Source organism: Corvus cornix, chromosome 12 (assembly GCF_000738735.6).
Source record: "Corvus cornix cornix isolate S_Up_H32 chromosome 12, ASM73873v5, whole genome shotgun sequence".
Taxonomy (NCBI): Eukaryota; Metazoa; Chordata; class Aves; order Passeriformes; family Corvidae; genus Corvus; species Corvus cornix.
The window spans coordinates 3,502,462-3,522,792 of NC_046342.1; the positions used below are offsets into that span (position 1 = coordinate 3,502,462).

At 56.3% G+C, this 20,331-nt stretch overlaps 4 protein-coding genes across 10 annotated transcripts in view; 1 reads left to right on the forward strand and 3 right to left on the reverse strand.

The window, feature by feature from the left end:
- Positions 1-6,317, forward strand: part of RNF123 (ring finger protein 123) — a 47,874-nt gene extending 41,557 nt beyond the window's left edge. For 3 of the 5 annotated variants that reach the window (XM_039558919.1, XM_039558918.1, XM_039558921.1), the window contains 4 exons: positions 4,980-5,122; positions 5,448-5,554; positions 5,655-5,740; positions 5,850-6,317. In XM_039558919.1, the coding sequence (XP_039414853.1) occupies positions 4,980-5,122; positions 5,448-5,554; positions 5,655-5,740; positions 5,850-5,949 (436 nt within the window). In that variant the 3' untranslated portion in view covers positions 5,950-6,317. The remainder of the gene's footprint in view (positions 1-4,979; positions 5,123-5,447; positions 5,555-5,654; positions 5,741-5,849) is intronic. The other 2 variants (XM_039558920.1, XM_039558922.1) reach the window with 2 other exon arrangements.
- AMIGO3 (adhesion molecule with Ig like domain 3) lies at positions 746-3,191 on the reverse strand. Its single transcript, XM_039558923.1, has one exon. It carries the CDS (start codon positions 3,163-3,165, stop codon positions 1,648-1,650), a length of 1,518 nt encoding a protein of 505 aa, XP_039414857.1. The 5' UTR covers positions 3,166-3,191; the 3' UTR covers positions 746-1,647.
- An 89-nt stretch (positions 6,318-6,406) lies between the features above and the next one.
- Positions 6,407-8,647, reverse strand: GMPPB (GDP-mannose pyrophosphorylase B). Its single transcript, XM_039558924.1, has 8 exons — positions 8,468-8,647; positions 8,322-8,402; positions 8,200-8,248; positions 7,503-7,804; positions 7,338-7,416; positions 7,116-7,243; positions 6,755-6,937; positions 6,407-6,599 (listed from the first exon to the last, which is right to left on the reverse strand). Exons 1-8 carry the CDS (start codon positions 8,594-8,596, stop codon positions 6,468-6,470), a joined length of 1,083 nt encoding a protein of 360 aa, XP_039414858.1. The 5' UTR covers positions 8,597-8,647; the 3' UTR covers positions 6,407-6,467.
- A 378-nt stretch (positions 8,648-9,025) lies between these two features.
- Positions 9,026-20,331, reverse strand: part of IP6K1 (inositol hexakisphosphate kinase 1) — a 37,090-nt gene continuing 25,784 nt past the window's right edge. For all 3 annotated transcript variants that reach the window (XM_039558909.1, XM_019280401.3, XM_019280402.2), the window contains 5 exons: positions 17,092-17,437; positions 14,689-14,899; positions 13,895-14,079; positions 12,411-12,586; positions 9,026-11,571 (listed from right to left, as the gene is read on the reverse strand). In XM_039558909.1, the coding sequence (XP_039414843.1) occupies positions 11,062-11,571; positions 12,411-12,586; positions 13,895-14,079; positions 14,689-14,899; positions 17,092-17,314 (1,305 nt within the window). In that variant the 5' untranslated portion in view covers positions 17,315-17,437 and the 3' untranslated portion in view covers positions 9,026-11,061. The remainder of the gene's footprint in view (positions 11,572-12,410; positions 12,587-13,894; positions 14,080-14,688; positions 14,900-17,091; positions 17,438-20,331) is intronic.

A 20,331-nucleotide genomic window follows, 5' to 3' on the forward strand; every position in this document is an offset into this window, starting at 1 on the left:
GGTTTTACCCTCCCACCAGTCACAGGGCTGCCAGCAGCTCTTGGGACCAGGGTGCTCAGCCGTGGGAGGGGCTGCAGGTCTCAGAAGGATCCTGGTCCCAGTGGTGGCTGAGCTGTGCTCCTGCCCACAGGGTAGCCCCAGCCTCTCCTGTGCTGTATGTGATGGCCACATGCTCCTGCTCCAGCTGTGGATGGGATGCTGGTGACTGGCAGATGGATAGGATACCCTTATCCATCTGTGGGATCAGACAGGTATTTTGGAGGGGGCAGAACCACTCCCTGTTTCAGTAAGAGGCAAGGGTGGATGCCAGGGAAGGCAGTGCAGGTGACACGAGTGGGGGGGCTCCATCTGCAGGGAGCACCAGGACTAAGCCAAAAGCAGGGCCAATCCCATCCCTAGCAGTGCCTTTCCCCTGTGTCTAAACCCTGCTTGTTCCTTTCAGGGTCTCGACATGCCCTCGTGTCAGTTGGTGCTGCTCCTTCCCCAGCTCCGAAGCATCATTTTGGGGTCCTGCCCTCCCAAGGACAAACCACTGGCCACCAGCACATTTAACCCCCTTGCCAAGGCCACCTGAAGGCCATTTGATGGGAACAGAGGCTGCCAATCCAGTGCAGATTGCCTGGCTCTGTGTGCTGGGCCTGCAGGAATTCAGGGCTCCCTCAGATCTCAGCCTCCCACCGCTGTGTCCGTGAGCTGCGGGGTGGCTACACACTGCTGCAAGGGCAAGGAGACACTCAGCCCAGTGTGAGCTTAAAAAAATAGGCATTTTTATTCCAATGGAACTAGAGAATTACGACCCAGGAGAGGGGAGGATTACTCACATTTATCGATAGGCTGATTAGGTTACTGCCTAAATAGCTGTGCTTGAGCAGCGCGTGTCCGCCTCAAGGAGAAGCAGCGAAGGAGCGCGTGGTGCATCGGAGACCTCAGTGTCCTTGGTGGCACGGAGAGCTCTGAGCAATGCGGGCTGGGGCGCTGTGTCTCGTCACCTAATCCTGCTTTGACGATTTACAGCTTCTCGGGAAGCAAAAGCTTGTAAGGTTTGCTTGGCTGCGTGGCTGGTCAGGCGCTGAGCTCCATCCCTCCTGCGTGGCCATGTTTGGGGAGAGGGTGTGTACCCCCCACATGTGATGGGGTCACAGTCCCCTGCTCCCAGCCATGGCATATTGATGGGGACCGCCATGGGCTGGGAGAGGATGGTGGCATCACCATTCTTGAGGGTCCTGGCATGAGCCAGGACAGTGTCCCACTTGTCACAGCTATCCCTTGACCTGGTCTGTGGTAGTGGTGTCAGGTTGGGCATCTCATGCCTGGGGATATGGCAGACCCCCAGCTCTGGTGTTACATTAGGGAGGGTGGGTGCCCAAATGAAGGAGCGTTTCTCCAGCATGCTGGGTTCATCAGCGTTACCCTTGTGCTAACACGGCCATTGCCAGTGGATTATGCAGGGTGCTTTTGCTGGGCACCAATGTGCCCATGGCCCAGAACCCACCAGGAGCCCATGGCTGAAGCGGTTGTGGGAGATGTCAATCACTCCCGTGGGTCGTGGTCAAGCCAGGAATTCAGGATGCCCAATAATCCTGTTCTAGCAGTGATGGAGGAGACCAGCTCTTGGGAGGCCTCAGATCTGCTCCCAGCTCTCTCCCACTAAGACACAATGGGGGTGTCAGAAAAGACAGAGCTGATGGACTCTGAGTCTGACTTGAGCTGCAGGACCTTGAGGTGTTTGGGGTCAGGGAAGTCCTCGCCGAGGGCCAGGCGGATCTTGCCGTTCTGTGTCTCCCTGATGGGCTCAAGGAAGACAACATGTTTGTTGGCACTGGCCTTGCGGTTTGGCCCATCGGTGGCAGGAGGAGTGGTGCTGAGGATGGAGGACTGGGCGCTGCACTCCTGCGGGGGGCTGAGCGGGGCCGGCTTCTTGCAGCAGCCCAGGCAGCGGCATGGCGTGAGGTACAAGTAGATGATCACCAGCAGCAGGCTCACAATGCAGCCCAGCAGGGTTGTGAGGCCAGTGCTGAAGGTCTCCTCAGCTGGCTTGGGGTAGAGGACGGTCACATTGAACTCGCACATCCTGCTGAAGTTGTAGGGGCTGTTCATGGCCAAGCCTACGTAGACCCCCGAGAGCCAGGGCTTGGCTACAGCAATCCTCAGGCTGCCGTTGCGATAGACCTCCAGGGAGTGATTGCTGTTCCCAGGGTGTTTGATGGGCTCGTGGTTAGGGGTGATCCACATGTAGGTGGTGGTTGATTGCGGCAGGCTGGTGTTACAGGTGAGCAGGATGGGCTGGCCCACCATCACCTCCAAGTGCGAGAGGTCTGTGTCTTTGGTGCTTGCCGAGCAGTTCTCAAACATGTGGCTATGTTTGAGAAACTTGATCAGGGACCGGGGCACGTTGTCAGACACCTTGCAGGTGTGTTCCTCAAAGAAATCTTTCACAGAGCTGAAACCTTGCTGATTCCAGCGCTGGAGCATCAGGTAGAGGGGGCAGCTGCACCTGATGGGGTTGTTGTGCAGATACAAGCCATTGCCGATGTTTTCGGGCAGAGCTGCCAGCACCTCCACGGGGATGCTGCTCAGGCTGTTGGAGGAGAGGTCCAGCGTGCGCAGGTTGTAGATTCCCAGCCCCTGCACTGCATGGAAGGGGAAGGTGGTCAGGTTGTTCCAGCTCAGGTAGACTTTCCGCAGACCACTCAGCTTGGCAAAGGCGTTTTCATCAACCCGCGTGATGCGGTTGTTGTAGAGCAGCAACTCCTCCAGGCTCACCAGCGCCTCGAAGTAGTGCGTCTCCACGGCGTGCAGGTAGTTGGAGGACATGTCCAGGTGCCGCAGGAAGGAGGCATTGTGGAAAGCCCGCGGAGAAAGGTTCCGAATCTGGTTGTGGCTGATGTGAAGGGCCTCGAGGTGCGGGAGGGCGGCCAGCCAGCGGTCGTGGAGTTGGGTGAGGGCGTTGTGGCTGAGGTCCAGCGTGGTGGTGGTGGGCGGCAGTGCCTGGGGCACCCGCAGCAGCATCTGCCGGCTGCAGCTCAGTAGGTCGGAGGTGCAGATGCAGGCGGCAGGGCAGCGGTGGGGCTGTGGGGAGGCTCGGGGAGCGCGCAGCTGGAGCAGCAGCAGGAACAGCTTTGCCACCCGCGGCCAGAGCGGGTCCACGGGCACCGGCGAGGACATTGTGGTGAGCAGAAGCCTCTGTACAGCCCGGCGGCACAGCCAGGCTCAATGAGACGCGAGAGAAAATCTGCCGCCGTCTCCCTTCTCGCCCCCAGTGCCGGCTTGGCTCTGCTAAGCATCCACAGACGCCCTTCTGCACCCCGCGAAAGAGGATCCCGATTCCAGCCGTGGGGCTTGAAAAGACCTACGGGGCGGCATTGCCGTGCTCGGCTCTGCCGCGGCTCACCCGAGGCTGCCTCGTACCTGTGCTCCGGCCGGCCGGGGGCTGCCGGGGGTCGGGCGGGAGCCGGCGATCAGCATCAGGGGGCTGAGGCGCTCGGGCGCTCCGGGGCTGTGTGTCCGGCTGGGCGGGCGCCTCGCTGCCTCCTGGAGCTGCTCATCCCTAGAGTGCGAAGTTTCTCAGGGCTCAGCGCCGCCGGGGCACATCCGCACGCTGCAGCCTCCGGGAGCCCCGTCCGGCTCCCTCCCGGGCAGCACCTCCGGGAGCCGGGCGCGCTCCGGGAGCGCGGTCCCGCTCCTGCCCCTATTTACGCGCGGGCGGTGCGCGGCGAGGGGGCCGGGCGGGATCCCATTGGCCCCGGCGCGGGGAGTGGTGGCCGCGGCGGTGGCCCTGGCCCGGTCCCTGGCCCCGTCCCTCGCCGTGGCCCTCCCTGCGAGTGGGCAGAGCGATGCGCAGCCAGCACCGACCCCGCGCGGTCGCTTGTCCCCAGGGGAGCTCAGGACCACTTCGGCCGTAGCGGTGTGCAGCCGCCGGAGAGCCGCGACCGGCTGCAATCCGTGCAGCGGCGGCCCCGCCACTGCCCAGCCTCTGGCAGAATGCTGGAACAAACCCGTCACCTCTGGGAGCCCCTCGTGTCCCATCCTGCACCCGGGCTGGGAGTGGGGATGGCGGTCACCCCCCGGTGCTGCTTCTCTCCCAGCCGTGGTTCTTCCCTCTGCCCTCGTCCTCGGCACCCCCACGAGCTGGGGACCCCCCGGCACCTCCGGCCTTGGGGTGAGCAGGGGGCCTGAGCTCGGCAGGGTCCCCACGGCAGAGGGGGTGCCGCGGGCTGCTGGGGGGAAGGAGTGGCCATAGGGTGAAGGACACGCAGGAATGTCATTATCCAGAGCTCGGGCGGTTAGTGGGAAGAGGAGAGCTGGGGAATTGGTTTCCATTAGGGCAGCAAAAAGCTAATTTGGCGGCTGCGGCTGCTGCGAGTCAAGGGGCTGTTAACCCCCTGTGCCCCAGCTCAGCCTGTGCTGAATGGCTGCTCCCTTGCCCCTCCTGCCGCTGGAGCAGCTCTGCTTGCCCCTGGGGCAGCCACGGAGCCAGCTCTGCTCCTTGCCAAGGGCTGTTACCAGGCTGCGGCACTGGTGCCCGATGGAGACACTCATTAAGGCGACCTTCATCTGTCCTGGCTGTTCCCACTGAAGCCAGGGAGAGCCACGACTTCTCCCTCCTGCCTTGTGGGGGGACCTGCTTGCCCTGAGGGCACGCTGAGCTGTCCCCTTGGTGCAGGCGGGTCCCAGCCCCTGGCGTGAGGCTCTGCGGAGGATCTCACCCGAGGTGCTATGACCGAGGGCAGCACTGGCTGCTTCAGCCGCCCTGCAGCAACCCAGGCTCAGGCACTGGCCCGAGGGCTGCAGCCTCAGCAAGTGCTGAAGCACCACATCGATCCCGGAGCCTCTGAGTCAGGGTGGCAGAGGAGGAAGAGGATGGCTGCTGCTCTTTGGCTGCATTTGAGCACATTCCCCTGGGCTGAGGGCACACCAGCTGGGGATACTGGTGTGCGATACTGGGTTGTCTGTGGTCTGAGGTCTGTGTCCTTTGGCAGGACCGAGCGCGCGACCGCGGTGCTGCTGGCGGATCCCTGCTTCCAGCTGCGCTCCATCCAGTACCTGCTGGGCCACGCCGAGCCCTCGGCCCTGGCAGCGGCTGCCCCAGCCACGGACAAGCGCCACTTCTCCCTGCACACCTGTAAGTGTTGGCCCTGCGCTGGGAGCTGGGCTGTGCTCACCACCCACCACAGCTGGGGAGGGAGGAATGGGGCTGCTGGTGTCTGTGTCCCCTGCAACATGTCCCAGCCCTTTTAGTCCTGGGGACAGGTGTCTGTGCCCTCCTCCACCACCCCAGCAGTAGCACTTTGGATGGGAATGTATCCAGTGCCAGCCAGTAATTCTGCCCTTCTCAGTGCCCAGTGCTCCCTGTCCTGGCTGGTCCCTAAGGGCAGCCGCAGCCCCCCGTGCATCACTCAGCAGCCTCAGGGCAGCCTGAGGGTTGCACCCACCCCACACACGCCCAGTTTGCCCCCCAGACACAGAGTATATCAGTGCTGAGGAGCTGGCAAAGGTGGAAAAGATGCTGAACCATCTGAGTGAGGAGTCCAAGCAGGCGGCTGCTACCACACTGGTGAGTTCTCCCCCTGCCCCAGCCCTGTCCCAGTCCTCAACAGCAGGCCTGGGACACGGGGCTTTGGCTACCACTGCTAACTGCCTGGTAACCCCCACAGCCCACCAGTGAGGAAGACCTGTGCCCCATCTGCTACGCACACCCCATCTCGGCCATCTTCAGGCCCTGCTCCCACAAGTCATGCAAGTGAGTAGCTCCCATGCCATGTCTGACCTCCACCAGGATGACTTCCAGCCCCTGGCCCTGCCCTGTGCCATGTGGATGGGGGCTGATGCTCTTTCCTCCTCTGTCCCAGAGCCTGCATCAACCAGCACCTGATGAACAACAAGGACTGCTTCTTCTGTAAGGCCACCATCACGGGGGTGGATGACTTCACCAAGCCAGCCAGCTCCTAGGGCCCAGCCCCACACCACGGGCTCCCCCAGCTGAGCAGGGCAGCCCCCCCACCCCACGCTGGCTTCTCCCCAATCGCTTGCCCTGCTCAAGGCTGTGGGACCCTCACCCAGAGGGTCAGGACCCAGCACGGGGCAGCAGCGTGGGGTGGGAGGGCTGCAGGGTGGGAGAGGCCGGTGCCCAGCAGCCTCTCTGCCCCGTGGGCCGTTCTCAGGGAGGGGAGCCTGAGGCCTCAGCTCTGCGGCAGCACTGGGAACACACAGCAGTCCCGGGGCCAGGACAGGGGGGCTGGGCTGGGCGTTCGGGCTGTTAACTTGCCCCTGGCTGGGGGCTGACTTCATGAAAAGCAGCATTAAATTATTCTTCCTTATGTGGTGCCCTGAAAGAGGGGAAGGGGAAGCCAGGCCAGCCCTGGTGAGTGACCCGGTGTTGGGGCCGCACTCAGGTGATGCTTAACAGTAAATGGAAATATAAATATTTAATCCAAGGATAGCTGGGAGCGCAGGGCTTGCTGGGGCTGCTACATGATGATGCGTGGCTCTGGCACAGACTCGGCGATGGATTTGTGTGGCAGCACATTGGCCCCGTTGAGGTAGAGCTCGTCGTTGACGATGACATCCTCGCCCAGCACAGTCACGTTCTCCATGCGCACCTGCCCAGAAAGGCCCGGTCACATCCCTGGGCTCGGGGCCCAGTGCCAGGCTCCTGCTCCTGCCTGCAGGGACCACATCCCTGCAGCCGCAGCCCGAGGAGGTGGGAGGGCAAGAGCTGAGTCCCGATCCCCTGCAGGGACACCCACGTCCTCACCCACTGCCCCACGGAGCAGCTCCAGCCCACGATGCAGGACTCCAGCCAGGAATGGGACCGGATGCGGGCCCCTTCCAGCACAGTGCAGCGTTTGATGCGCACCCCATCCTCCACCACCACACCTGCCCCGATTGTCACATTGGGGCCGATGACACAGTTTGCCCCAATCTTGGCACTGGGGTCCTGGAAGGAAGAGGGGCCATAACAGGGTCAGGAGGGCAGACAGCTCTTGACATAGCCCATGCCACTTGGCCAGCCAGGGAAGAGGGCACAGCTTGAGGATGGCAGCGAGGACAGCAGTGGGACAATGCAGAGAGCTCATGATGTGCCCAGGGCTGGTGTCCTGGGGGCTGGCACTTACCACCAGCACATTCCCTACGACACCAGGCCCCGAGTGCAGCTTCTCGGGGTGCTGAGCCCGTAGCGCCTGCAGGTACATGCACATGCCCGTAAGGAAGTCCTTTGGCTGCCCAATGTCCATCCAAAAGCCTGTGGGGACAGAGCCACGGTGACAGCCCCCAGCGTGAGGGTGGCAGTGCAGGCAAGACCCCTGATGCTGCCTGCACTGGACACAGGGCCTTACCCTGCAGCTCCATGGCGTAGAGCTGCCCATCCTGTGCCATGGCTGGGAAGATCTCCTTCTCGATGGAGGTGGGGCGCAGCTGCGAGGACGGGGTGCAGGGCTGAGCAGGGGGCACAGACCCCCAGCCTGGCCCAGCCTGGCCCAGCGTGGCACCCTGGCTCGTACCTGGATGCGTTGCAGGATGCCAGGGCTAAATATGTAGAGCCCAGCATTGATCTTATTGGACACAAAGACGCGCGGCTTCTCCACGAAGCGGCAGATGCGGCCGGTGTCGGCCTCACACACCACCACGCCGTACTTGGCCGGCTCTTCCACGCGGGTCACCACCAGCGAGCCCTCGCCGCCGTGCTGCCGGTGGAAACGGGCCAGCGCCGCGAAGGGGAACTCGCAGATCACGTCGCTGTTGAGGACAAAGAAGGGCTCCCCGTCCTCGGCCAGCAGGTCCCGCGCCAGCGCCAGCGGCCCCGCTGCGCGCCCGTGAGTGACGCCGCAGGGACGTGGTGAGCCCAGGTCCTGCTGGCCTCACCTCTGCCCGTCCCAGAGCCCCTCCCAAGTCCCCAGGCCCTCTGGATCCTCACCCGGCCTGCTGTCCCTGGTCCTGCCCATGTCCATCCTGGCATATCCCTCCCGATGCCCCTGCTCCTCCCGGCCGTACCCATCCATAGTCATGGTGTCCCACTCCCGGTGTTCTCCATCCCCACCCATCTATACCCACCCTAATGCCCACGGTGCCCCCCTCCCAACGTCCCTAGCCCTGCCGTACCCATCCCGGTATCCCTCCAGCATCCACCCTGCTGTCCCCAGACTTCCTCCATCCCGCCTGCGCCCGCCCCCCAGCCCCAAGCCCTTGCCCGAATCCTACCTGTGCCCAGCGGCTCCTTCTCGTGGGACATGGAGATGCGGATGCCGAGCTGCGGGCACAAGGTGAGCGGCGGGACAGGCCGGGTTGCGGGGAGAGGCGGGGGGAGGCGGAAGGGCCCTTACCCGTTGTTCTTGCTCCCGCATGGCGGCTTCCAGCGCATCCGACATGTAGCTCACCGCCAGCACCACATGGCTGACGCCCGCCTGCGGGAGCGCGGGTCAGCCGGCGGCGGGACGGCCCCCGTGCCCCCCGCGCCCCGCGCCCCCACCTGCCGGAGAGCCTCCAGCTGGTGGAGCAGCACCGCCTTGTTGCAGAACTCCACCAGCGGCTTCGGCCGGCTCAGGGTCAGCGGCCGCAGCCGCGTCCCGAAGCCGCCAACCAGGATCAGCGCCCGCATCCCGCGCGTCCCGCGTCCCACGCCAGCGCCCGCACCGACACGTCAGCGCCGGGCGCACCGGGCGCGTCACCGCCCCGCCCGCCCCGACACAGCGCCCGCCCGGGCCCCGCCTCCCGCCGGGTCCTACCGCCCGCCCGGGCCCCGCCTCCCGGCCCCGTAACACCGCCCGCCCGGGTCCTACCGCCCGCCCGGCTCTCAGTGCCCGCCCCGCACACTCCTCCGCCCGCCCGGGTCCCAACGCCGTATGGCCAGGTCGTTGCTGCAGCCACCGCACCCTGCCCGGAGCTGGAGCTCCCTCGGCACGCAGCAGCGACGAGGCGACCCCGATGACAAGAGAGCAGCGGCACGGCAGCACCGGGCGGGGACATTCACCCGAGCCCCCCACCCCCGTCCCCAGGCTCAGACGGTGGGAGAGGCAGGCACGGCACACCGCGGACAAAAACAGATCCTTTAATGGTTTTTGGTTCTCTGTGAAGCACAAACAGGGTGGTTATTCATGTAAAAACAAACGGGGCCAAGGCTATGTACAAGCTGTGGAGTGCCACCGTGGTGGTCCGAAGGGGAGCGGGGGAAAGGCAGCTCCCACTGAGCGCCGGCAGCGTGGCCCGTCCGTCACGGCCCAGTGAGGTGGGGAAGGGCAGGAATGAGCGCGGGGGGACAGCAGGAGGCTCTCCAGGATCTGCGGCCTGGCCGAGCACAACCCGCGGGGACAAGGACATGCAGAGGTGGGCGGTGATGGGCTACGCTGGGGCAGGACCAGGGAATATACGGCTGTCGTGGGTACCTACACCCCAGCACTCACCCAGCCTCCCTCACTCCTGCAAACCTGTTCCCTGAAAATCCTGCGAGTCCTGGCACGGTAGGGACCTGCAGGAGCGATGAAGTAACCCAGTGCAGAGCAGCGTGCCATGGATAAAGGTCCTTGTCCAGGGGGTGGCAGGGGAGCAGTGGCTTGGGTAAGCTTTGAGGAGCTGGGAGACAGGCAGAGAAAGCGGGCAGCTCTCCTGTCCCCTTCCACACCAGTGCCACGGACCTGTGCCTGCTGTGGCAGCGAGGCCGAGCAGCCGCACGTTGCGAGCGGCCTCTGCGCACATGGAGTCGGCACCCATGCGACATGCGAGTATTCCCCAAACAAACTTTCCTGAAGTAATTTAAAAAAACCCCAACCCCAACCCCGGCCTTGTGGGTACACAGGGTAATGGTAATGCCATGGAACGAAGTCAGTGAGAGCAGGAGAGAGCAGCCAGGGCCCCAGCACAAAAACAGGAGCTGAGGTGGAGCAGGGTACGGTCCGGTACCACCAGGCCACAGTATCAAACATTAATTCCTCATCAAAGGAGGCTGGAGGACATTTATTTTGGGAAAGACTGACTCCGTGAAGCAAAGCTGAACAGTCAGGCAGTGGTGCTGAACAGTCAAGACAGTGGCACTCACTGCTCAGCTAGGTCACCCCGCATCTGGCCCCTGCAGGCCCTCAGTGACGAGACGGGGATCAGCCCTAAGCCTCAGCCTCCCCTTCCACCACCCCCAGACCTGATGGACGAGCAGGGCCTGGGGGCAGAGGGTCCCCGGGGGAAGAGGGCAGCTTTGTGCTAGAGGGACGTACTCTGTACTTTACAGGAGGGGAAGGGTTGAAATGGTCCAAAATGCCCCGCTGCACAGCTGGGGTCATGTTAACTGCTACAGATAGTATTGCTAGCCCACGAGCTGAGTGCTTGCAAGTCAGTGGTCCAGGGCAGAGTCACTCCTGCAGAGCCCTGTGCCTGCCCATGCCATGCCACCAGGGAGCGAGCAGACCCCAGGCTCGAGCGCAGCTCCAGGTGTGTGGCATTCCCTCCCAGCCACAGCTCTGCCAGGGGTTGCATTTGGTCATTTCATTTCCGTGTTTGGGGTGGCTACTCACAGTGCCCAAACAGCAGAAAAAGGCAGCATCAAAAGCAAAGCCCCATCGGCAAAACCCAGGGCAGAGCCAGCGACACCGAACACAGGGACCGGCCTCTGACTTCTCACCAGTGGCCCCACAGACGCTGCCAACCGTTAGGCAAGTGCCCTTTCCAAATAACTCAGGAGAAATTCAAAGGGGAGGCTCCTGAGGCAGGAGGCGCCTGAGGCAGGAGGCTCCTTGCACCAGAGCTCCAGCCTCGTGAAGAGCCCTCTCTCTCCCCTATGTCCAGGTCCTCCCTCCAGAACGCACATGTGATGAGCGAAGAACCAGAACACCTGACACCCAGCAGGCACCTACAGAGCCTCCTCCAGAAGGCAGAGCGAGTGTGGTCAGAACTGTCTGGTCAGCACGAGGAGTTCTTCCATCCTGCCTCACCTCAGCTCTTCTATCCAAGTACATTTTAAAAACAATGGAGCAATACAGTTATTTAAAACCAAATTTGTCTGTGTTTTTCCTGTGGTAGTAGGTGGTCTTGTCTGCTCCTGCCACCAGGACAAGAATAAGAGGCCACAGCCCAGGGCTACTGGTTTTCCTCACGCATCTGTTCCATGATGTTGATGAGGCTTTCCAGCCCGAACACGTAGCCCATGTCAGGTCCGTCGTGCACAGTGGGGTCGTCACGAAACCCTTTGAATGTGCTGTGTGCAAAGTCAATCATGCGCACGTCCACCTTGGGCTGGGCCGAGGAGCCGGGCTCTGAGCTGCCGCCGTCCTGGAGGCTCTCCGGGACAGAGCCGTCCACCCGCTTCAGGCGCGCCTCCGGCCGCCGCTCCCCCAACATCCCCGCCCGGCTGTCCTTCCCGTCGTAGATGATGAGGAGAGAGCTGGAGTAGAAGCGGTAGGAGGCCTGTCTCTCCAAAACCGCCTTCAGGCTCCGCAGTTTGGCCAGGACAGGCTCAAAGAGGTCCTTGCGCAGCTCAATGCCGTTGTGGAGATACTGGTAGAGGGCATTGCGGAAGCCTTCGATGGAAAGGCCGCGGCCATAGTATTTATTCCTGCATAAGTAATGCCCTGTGTCCAGCTGATAGACCTGGAACACCAAAGGAAATGCACATCAAGTGGGAGCAACAGGCTAAGCCCTGAGCTGTCCTGCACTGACAGGGCAGGGGGAACTCATCCTGTCCCCCTTATGATTGGAGCAGGAACAAGACGCAGCTCTGGCCATTCCCTGAATCCCAAAGCTCATGGGAGCAGCCCGGGGGCATACTCAGGATGCCTGAGCACCAGTCCTCTCCCAGGACACCCAAAAGGTGGCTCATCAGTCCCAGTGCCCCAAAAGGCATGGCACAACTGACCCCAAGAGTTTAACAGCAAAGTCTTACAGCAACTCCAACAATCCCCTGGCAGTGGGACCTGCCAACATCTATTGCCTTTACGTGGCAAGTGATTAATGAGGAGTCCTCATTGCTTCAGAGTCCGTGGGAAGAGATCTGGATTACAAGATCTGGTTCCTTTGGCAGGTGAGGAAATGAGCGATTATTGCACAGCAGCACCAGCAGCAAACCCTTGTGCACAGGGCCCAGGCACAGCAGAGCAACTTTTTAACAATCAGTGCAGTACAGAAGGAAATGTCGGACACCTCCATCCCCGGGCACTGTCATTCTGGCTGAACACTAAGCCACAAAAATAATTTTATTAGAAATCCCCTAACTGTCAGTTAACAGAAGAGCTCTGGACAAACACACCACCTCAGGAAAAGAAGGCTCCTTTGTTTTAGGCTTAGAAATGAAGACAAAAATAGCATGAATGCTGGTGTACCTACCTGCAGTGGGAAGTTCAAATTCAGTGCTCAGCAGGAAACACTAACTGGGAGGCTTAATGGAGCTGTGAAAAGGAAAGAGCAGCATCTGCAGCCTGGGGGATCCCTACCTGCATCCCACACACACGCACACCCAAGGTGGCTGAAGTGCTCTGTTCACACTTCTTCATCTGCCGAGCAGCCTTCTCCTCAGAGGCATCATCTCCGTGCTGTCTGGTCCCCATCTTCAGATCAAGCACGCAGGGAAACTTGAAGTGATGCACCACATTCTCCAGCAAGAGGAACTCTGGGATATGAGTCAAGGAGAGCTTACCCGCCAGAGACACCCCAGGGCCACCACAGACAGGGACTTGGGCCAGCAGGAGATAGGGCTGGGCAACAAAAAAATAGGAACCAAAGAACAGACAAGACAAACAGCTTGGTGAGTTGAAGAAAAGGACAAAACCCAAACAGTGGACCCAGGCTTTGACAGCTGGTAGAAGGAAACAGCCTAGAAAGTGGAACAGCCAACAGCAGGAAGGTCACGTGCATGTGTACTGGAAATTCAGAGGGGAAACTGAAAAGCTAAACACTGGTGTCAGGAAGGACAGAGTACAGTAGGAATTGCTGATCCATTAAGAGAAAGCTTAAAGTCTAATCAAATCAGCCATCTGACCATATGGATAAACAATACAATCCCCACAGACTGAAAACTCAAGGGTCAACTAATGGCAGGGTTGGCCTGTCCAGAACAGCAGCACTGCCCAATACACGGGGGGGAACTGGGGAGGTGACAAAGCCAGGAAACAGAACAGTAACAGGAGCTCTCGGTCACCAGCACACAGTGGGCAATCCCCCCCACATCGGGGCACAGCACTGAGAACACACCCCAGGCAGTCTGTACAGCAACTTGTTCCAAAAAGGGGAAAAAAAAACCCAAAAGTTTGCCCTAAGGAATCCCACAGGGCACAGATCAACATGTTAACATTGAAATGGGAACCAGAGCACAGCTGGATTAAACCTGCAAGAGAGAAACTGTGTTTGGTTTAGAAAGAGGAACTTCATAAAAATAAGGAAGTGTGCTTAAAAAGGAGAGGGCAGCCAAAGAGAATGACTTCTCTGCAAGTGATGCAAGCCATTTAAAAATAAAAGCTGGAGTCTCCAAGCACACACTTGAGAATTGGAGAAGGAAGCCCATGCACTTAAAATGATGAAGAATGCAGCTATTAAAAGTAAGTTTGTTTCTATGTGAGGAAAACAGAATCCAGGTGAAACAAATTAACCCCACAAGCTGATAAGTCCAGCAAAAGCAGGAGGAAAGGCACAGAAAAAAACCCCCATCTTCAACCATATGAAGAAGTCAGTCACACTGCCTGGAGGTGGAACAACATGATCTTTAAGGTTGGTGCCTTCCAATCCAAACCATTCTATGATTCATTAGTGTCACAGTATGGGAAGCAGGAAGGAACAGCGAAAAGGAACATGTAACTCAACTGTGGTTGTGTGAGAGACAGAAATGCCAAGGGAAATGCAGGCCTGGCTGCCTCAGGCACAAAACGGGTAAGGCCAGGGCAGCAGCAGCCTGACACACCCAGCTGTGCCTCCCAAAGGATACTGTACAGCTTCCGGTCCTTGGACTCCGACCGCATGCGGCTCAGCTGCTGCTTGTGGCAGCGCAGGCTCCAGGGGTTATAGCTGATCTTCTCGGAGCTCAGGCCGCTGTTCCCATCCAACATCTGAAATGGAACATCTGAGTGGATGTGCAAGTCCACCCTGGGACTCTTTGTTTCCTGGATGGTGCTGGTGTAAAGACAGAAGAAACCAGCCTGTTAGAATGCAGGAGTTCTTCACATACTTACGACTGTCACATCCTCCCTTGGCACACAACCATCTCCTATTCCTTCTCCTGCTGCACACAACACAAATCTTCTTAAAAGCAAATTCTCACCAATACCCTGGGCTGTGGACCCATGCTCTAGGCTCTGGTTGATGTAATATCTCTGCCAGGCTGTACTCTACTAATGGATAGAGCAAGCACGAAAACTTGTTTCTGCAAGAGCTCTGGCTGTGGTGAGGCAGCAAAGACCCATATTCAAAATACCCTGGGAAGAATGCCCTGGATTAATAACCAGGTGGACTGAAGAGTGTTCAAATCTACTCTATATGCTTTGGTTCCACATCTGATACACTGCCAACAGTTATCTTGTTGTGTCAGAAGCATTTCATCTGGATGAGTTGGTCCTGAACCTGGCAAAATTCCTGACACAGTCTGCAGTGCCAAAATGCGCTGGGCTATCAAGTGCACAACAGCCTGGCCACCTTAAGGAATTGCAAAACACCCTCAACCAAAGGAGTAAGGAAGAGAGATCTCCTGTTCTTCATGTTGTCACTGGGCCCTCCAAGTTTTACCTTTCAGTGCTGTCACTGGCCAGGCCAGGCTTCTCCTCCTTGTGCTCGGTGCCACTGCTTGACCTGTGAAGGCTCCGGCGCGAGTGCTTGCGCCGTGGCTGGTCCCTCTCTGGCAGATCATCCTGCTCCAGAGCCTCGTTCTCCACGTAGGGATAGGCCACCAGGTTAATGTAGCCATCACTGTCTCCCTCAAAACAGACAGACACCACACCTGCCAGGAAGAAGTAACACATCAGTTCTCCCGGTGAGGGAATACACAACCATTAGCAACCAAATGTTCAGCAGAAGAGATGAAAATGTAGCTCACAGAGCAGCAAAGCAAACCCAGAGCAATGAAAGAGGGGGAAGCTCTGCCACTGCAGGAAATAAGGACAAAAGTGCAGCTGGTAGGCTGAGGGTGTGATTGATTTCCTTCCTTCAGTCTTGCAGCAAATGTCGTCAAACTGGAGAGAGTCAAGTGCTGTCTGCCAAGATGCTGAGGGGAGCGAAGCATGTGAAATAATACCTGGTTTGTTTGGGTAAGTACCTATGTCCCGCTGAAGCATTCCTGCTGTTGACAGGAACATCACTGGCCAAGCAGGACTGTGCTTTCTCTGCTATAGCAGCTTTCCAGCATCAGAGCAATGAAGTACAGAGCCCTAAGGCTGAGGTGACACCTACCACTCTTACCATAAGTCAGCCAGTCTCACAAAAAAAGGACCTGCAAGGGCCCAGGGCTCCCTAGCAATAAAAACAGGGGCCCCTAGAAGCATAACTACCTCTGCCAAGTGCAGGCAAGCAGGACCATGTGTCCTGTCCAGTTTTACCTTTAGAAGACTCCTGGAAAGCACCACAGTCCAAGGGAAGTTATAGATCTTTCACAGCACAGACTCAGAATATATCTGGCCAGCCACACAGCAGGACCGCTGACACTTCCAGTTAGGGCTGACATCTTCATTTCTGGGACTGCCCCAGCCCTGAAAATGAGGCCATCAGCCCATCTCCTGATGTGCAATGACAAAATGTTTCATTAGCTTGTCACTAGTATTGACTAGCTGCCAGGAGTATCAAACAACAGATGCACTGAATCAAATGATTCATCACAAACGTGAGAAAACCTTGTCCTGCTCAGCTGATGCAGGCCATCCTGTTCCTGTCCTCCCTTTCTCCTTATCTACACAGGACAATGCTAACAAGGTTCAGGGGGCTCAAACACAACTCCAGAGCAGCTCAGGACTCCAGAATGTCACTACATAAATGCCACTCCAAGTGCTGCCTGAATGTGCTCTTCAAGATATCTCTGTGAAGTCTTACAGTAATATCTGAGTGCTCAGATAGAAAATATCCTCTCCCCCAGATCAAGTAGGAAAAATTTCTGGTACTATTGTGAAACTGCACAGCATGAAATCTCACACTGGGATGGACATGCACATCCCCCTGCCATTAGGGTACCAGGAAGTATCTGACCTCAAGAAGACAGCAGTCCATCTGGACTATCAGCTTCATTGGTTTTAAAAACACCCCCCCAGAAAACACTCACATCATATGGATTCTAGGAACTACACAGGCTTCAGTGGCGTTTTTGATGGGATACTAGAGCACTGTGTGGCCCCAGAGTGGCTGGAGGGTAAGAGAAGACCCATCTGTTTCAGACTGCACCCCTCACTCATGACCTGTGTGTAGACACTGCTTTGAGACAGTCAGGCTGCAGCCAGATGCAAAGGCAAGACCCTGAACAGATGGTGGTCCCAGCTGTCCATAAAGCACCACCTTCCCAGTGCCACATGGAGACAAAGCAGCAGAGGGAACAGGAACACTGAGCCCCACAGAAGGCTACCTGACCACATCACCATCCTGAACACAAATGCACAAGGCCGGAAGCCTATCGAGCTTCTGAAAGACACAGCTGAGCTGCCAATCTACTACTACGACACAGGCACTGGAAAATTCCACTCCTTCAAAGCAGCTGGGGACAAGGCTGCACCTCAGCACTGGGAAAGCTGTACTTCCTGCTTCAACAGCTTGCTGCTATGGGTCCATAAAGAGATTGGATGAGGAAGCAATAAATTATGGAACTGGAACGTGCAAATGCTCAGTCTATGATCTGGCCTCATTAGCTCAAGGTCAAGGCTGCAACTGACAATAACTTGGTAATAAAACTGCTTCTGTTATGCATCCATAATCTTAAACTATGGACTACAACTGTCACACTGCATGCTCTCTGTCTAGAAAGAGGAGCACATTCAACTCTGTGTGCCTACAAAAAAAAAAAACCTTCCTCCTTTCCAAGTGCTGCTATCAAATTGCCAGCCTGCAAAAGAGTAAAGTAGAAAAGTAAAGTAACATCAAAAGACAGCTGCAGGAAAATGGAAGGGCAGGTTCTTGAAAGCTGTAACTGCATTCTGGAATGCCCAGAGGCCTCACCTTTGTACTCAGGTGTGAACTCCTTCATTTCTGGGGGCAGGGACTCATAGAAGCGCTGCTCCCTGGTGATGAGGGGCTTGCAGACAGTGTGGTCATCGTAGCGCATCATGCTGCTGTGGCCGCCCACCTGGTGAATGAAAGGTTCCAGCAGGACCCCCCGGTCTCCGGATCGAGTGGCATTCTTGCCATACTTGCCCACTTCCATGGTTTGACAAACACACATTGCGTTGGGCACCTGTTGCACTCTTGGAGCATGGGGAGAGCCACATGGGCTGGGAGGGGTAGTTCAGCAGCAGTCAGGCAGCCACAGGGGGGAAATCCTGGCAATTTGCTTCCTTGCAGTGATCTGAAAAAGAAAAGGAGATTCCTGTTAGTAAAGGACCACTTACATTCACTCCCTGTTCACTTGGAGAAGCTTATGGTATTTATTTATATCTGTATCCTCTGTATCCTCTTCTGTTTTCTGTTTACATCCTGCTTGTTCCAGCATGCTCCTCACCACCTCTTTAATCCTACAGGTAAACAAACACTAATTCAGAGGCAGTCCCATGCAGAGCTCCTCCAATAGGATTGACAGCAGACAGGCAAAGAAGGAGATATGGCTATAATGAGCCTCCCATCTTTAGAAAATACTATTTCCTTCCCTGTTAGTTTTATCAGTAAGGCAGTGGAGCAGACTGAGCTACAGCCCACACCTGCCTATCAGTAATGGTGACTGACACAGGCAGTACAAACATTTCCAGAATCTGAATTCCACTCCTTGTGCCTCTGCATTTTTAACATCTAAATGACTAAATAATTCCTGCTCACCTGCTACTGTCACACTGTTTTCTCCTTTAGGGCTCACTGACATGAAAGATGCAGAGTAAGACAGTCATTCTGTCACTGTGTGTGTGCTGGAACTGAATGGATTCTGCTCAGATTCTCTCCCTTATTACTCCCAGCCTTTCAGGACAACAATTTTCTAATACTTTCACAGCACCTATACACACAAGAAGGCTCTGAGCTCTAGAGGTAAGGAAGATATATCACTAAATCCAAAGGAGATTACAAGTGCTTTAGAGAGGCAGATGCTCTTTTCATGTTTGCAGAGTGCCCGGTATAGCCACAGGATGATTGAAAAGTAAAGCTGCCCAAATTCTCTCCAGATGACTTGCCCTTTCCAGCTTAGATCACAGCTGCTCCTGAGGCTGCTGGGGAAAATGTCACAGGATTTCCTCACAACGATGAGTTATCCAAATGTTGGTTCAAGAACCAAGTGGTGACTACAGCTTCCGAATGCATCAAATTTCCAGTTTCTTTGCACAGCAGCAGCCAAGGGCAGCAATTTAAGAACTGAGGGATCTTGGAGGCCTGAACAAGGGACACGGCTCGGGTTGTTCCTCATCCGGCCGCGGGATGTCTCTGCAGCTACACAACTCTGCCAGGCCGGGGGAAGTTCTGGATGAACACGAGCTCATCTCCCCTGCTCCAATTCAACCATGTCAGAGATGAAGCTCAAAAGACTCAAAAGGAGGGGCGATACTTCAGAATATGTTTAACCCAATCTAACCCAAATTCCCCACAACAGGACAGTGCTTCTCTCTCCTTGTCTGCACATTCCCGCTCATTTCCTCGCACTGGATTTTTGGGATAGTATGAGTGTACGTACATTTGAGTTGAATCATCTCACTGATCCCATGGAAAACATTTCCTTTTGTGGTTACACGACCACACCACCACATTCCGTGCAAGGGAAATAATGTGAATATTTAGCTGGCTTTTGAAGCAGAGGCCAGGGAATAGGAGGGAAAAAACCCCACACCACAAATGGTCCCTCTCTGTAGCAACTCCTGTCAAAGTCTGTTCAAGGCATCCCTCAAAGTCTGTCTCCCAAACTCACTCAGAGCCTAAGCTGTATCACAAACAAAAACATGCTGGGGATTTCTCTCCTCCCTCTTATTTGCTTTATCAACAAGAAGAAATTTCAGCAGCAGACACAGTCATAGATGTTTTAGTTGGGTTTAACATAGTTAATATCCAAGAACAAGCAAGGTACCAGCATCTGCAAGAGGTCAGCGCTTCCCAGATTCCAGACAAATATTTCACAGACTTAAGTCTTCCCTTCCTGATGCAGCTCTGTCTTGGATTCAATTTCTTTTATTTTGCCAATGACTAAAGCAGAGCTTTCAGCTGTTCCAAACAATACAGAGGACAAGCTTAACTTCACACCTTCCTGTAGTTTAAACTTCATAGGACAAGAGAACACAAGATTTATCTGCGTGACAGTTGTCACTCTCAGGAGATATGCACATGATGCTCAGGACTGCAGTCATCCAAGGGCTGCTGGGAAGGGGCTGTGGCCACCAAGTGTCCTGGGCTCACTGCCAAGTACCCCAGCACCTCCAAGAAAACCCAACATGACAAGTTTTGGATGTGCAGGCTCCCTGGGAGGAAGTGACAGCCACAAAAACAAAACATTCTGAGGCTGTGACACCAGAGAAGGAGCTGGGCATCAGGTGGGGACAGAGTCCAAAGCCAGACAACTGCTCCACACATGCATCCACACACTGTAGAGAAACAGTGACACAGGCAGTATTTTCCCACGTACAAGTGAATGTGAGAAAAAAATATTTTCTATCAAGCAGCATTTCAGAGGCAACATTTCTGAAGAGGAAGATTTCCACAGGGCTTGAGAAAGAGACACTTTACAGCCCAGATACAGCTTAGTGTTTTTCATCAAACTAACTCAAAGTAAAGGGTTATTACTAAACATGGACACTATCCACAAATAACAACAGAAGAATCCCAGCAGTTTCAAAACAAATATAAAGCAGAAAATTATTTGAAGTCCTGAATATTACTCATCCTTCATCTGTTAAACAACAGCTGAGTTCAACTATTTTAGCTGGCTTATAAAATTGAAAGTCCTTCCAACTAAACTGCAAAATGCAGTGTACAATCCAAGAAACAGCTTGAGGGAGACCGGTTCATTTAATCTGGTAGATCCTTTGGTATCCTCCACCACCACCAATATAGCTCAAGCAGCAGTTTAAACACCCAGGCCTGTTTAGCATCCCCTTCCAACAGACTGATCTCCTCTCCTTAGCAAGACAAAGTGTCCACTGAGCTTGACTCGGGAAGGGTGGGGGGTGAGGTTCAGGAGCAGAGTTATCCGTGACTACACAGACATACCACAGCCCATATTTCATTATCCTCCCCAGTAACGGACTCGTGCACTGGAACAAAATTTGCTCTACA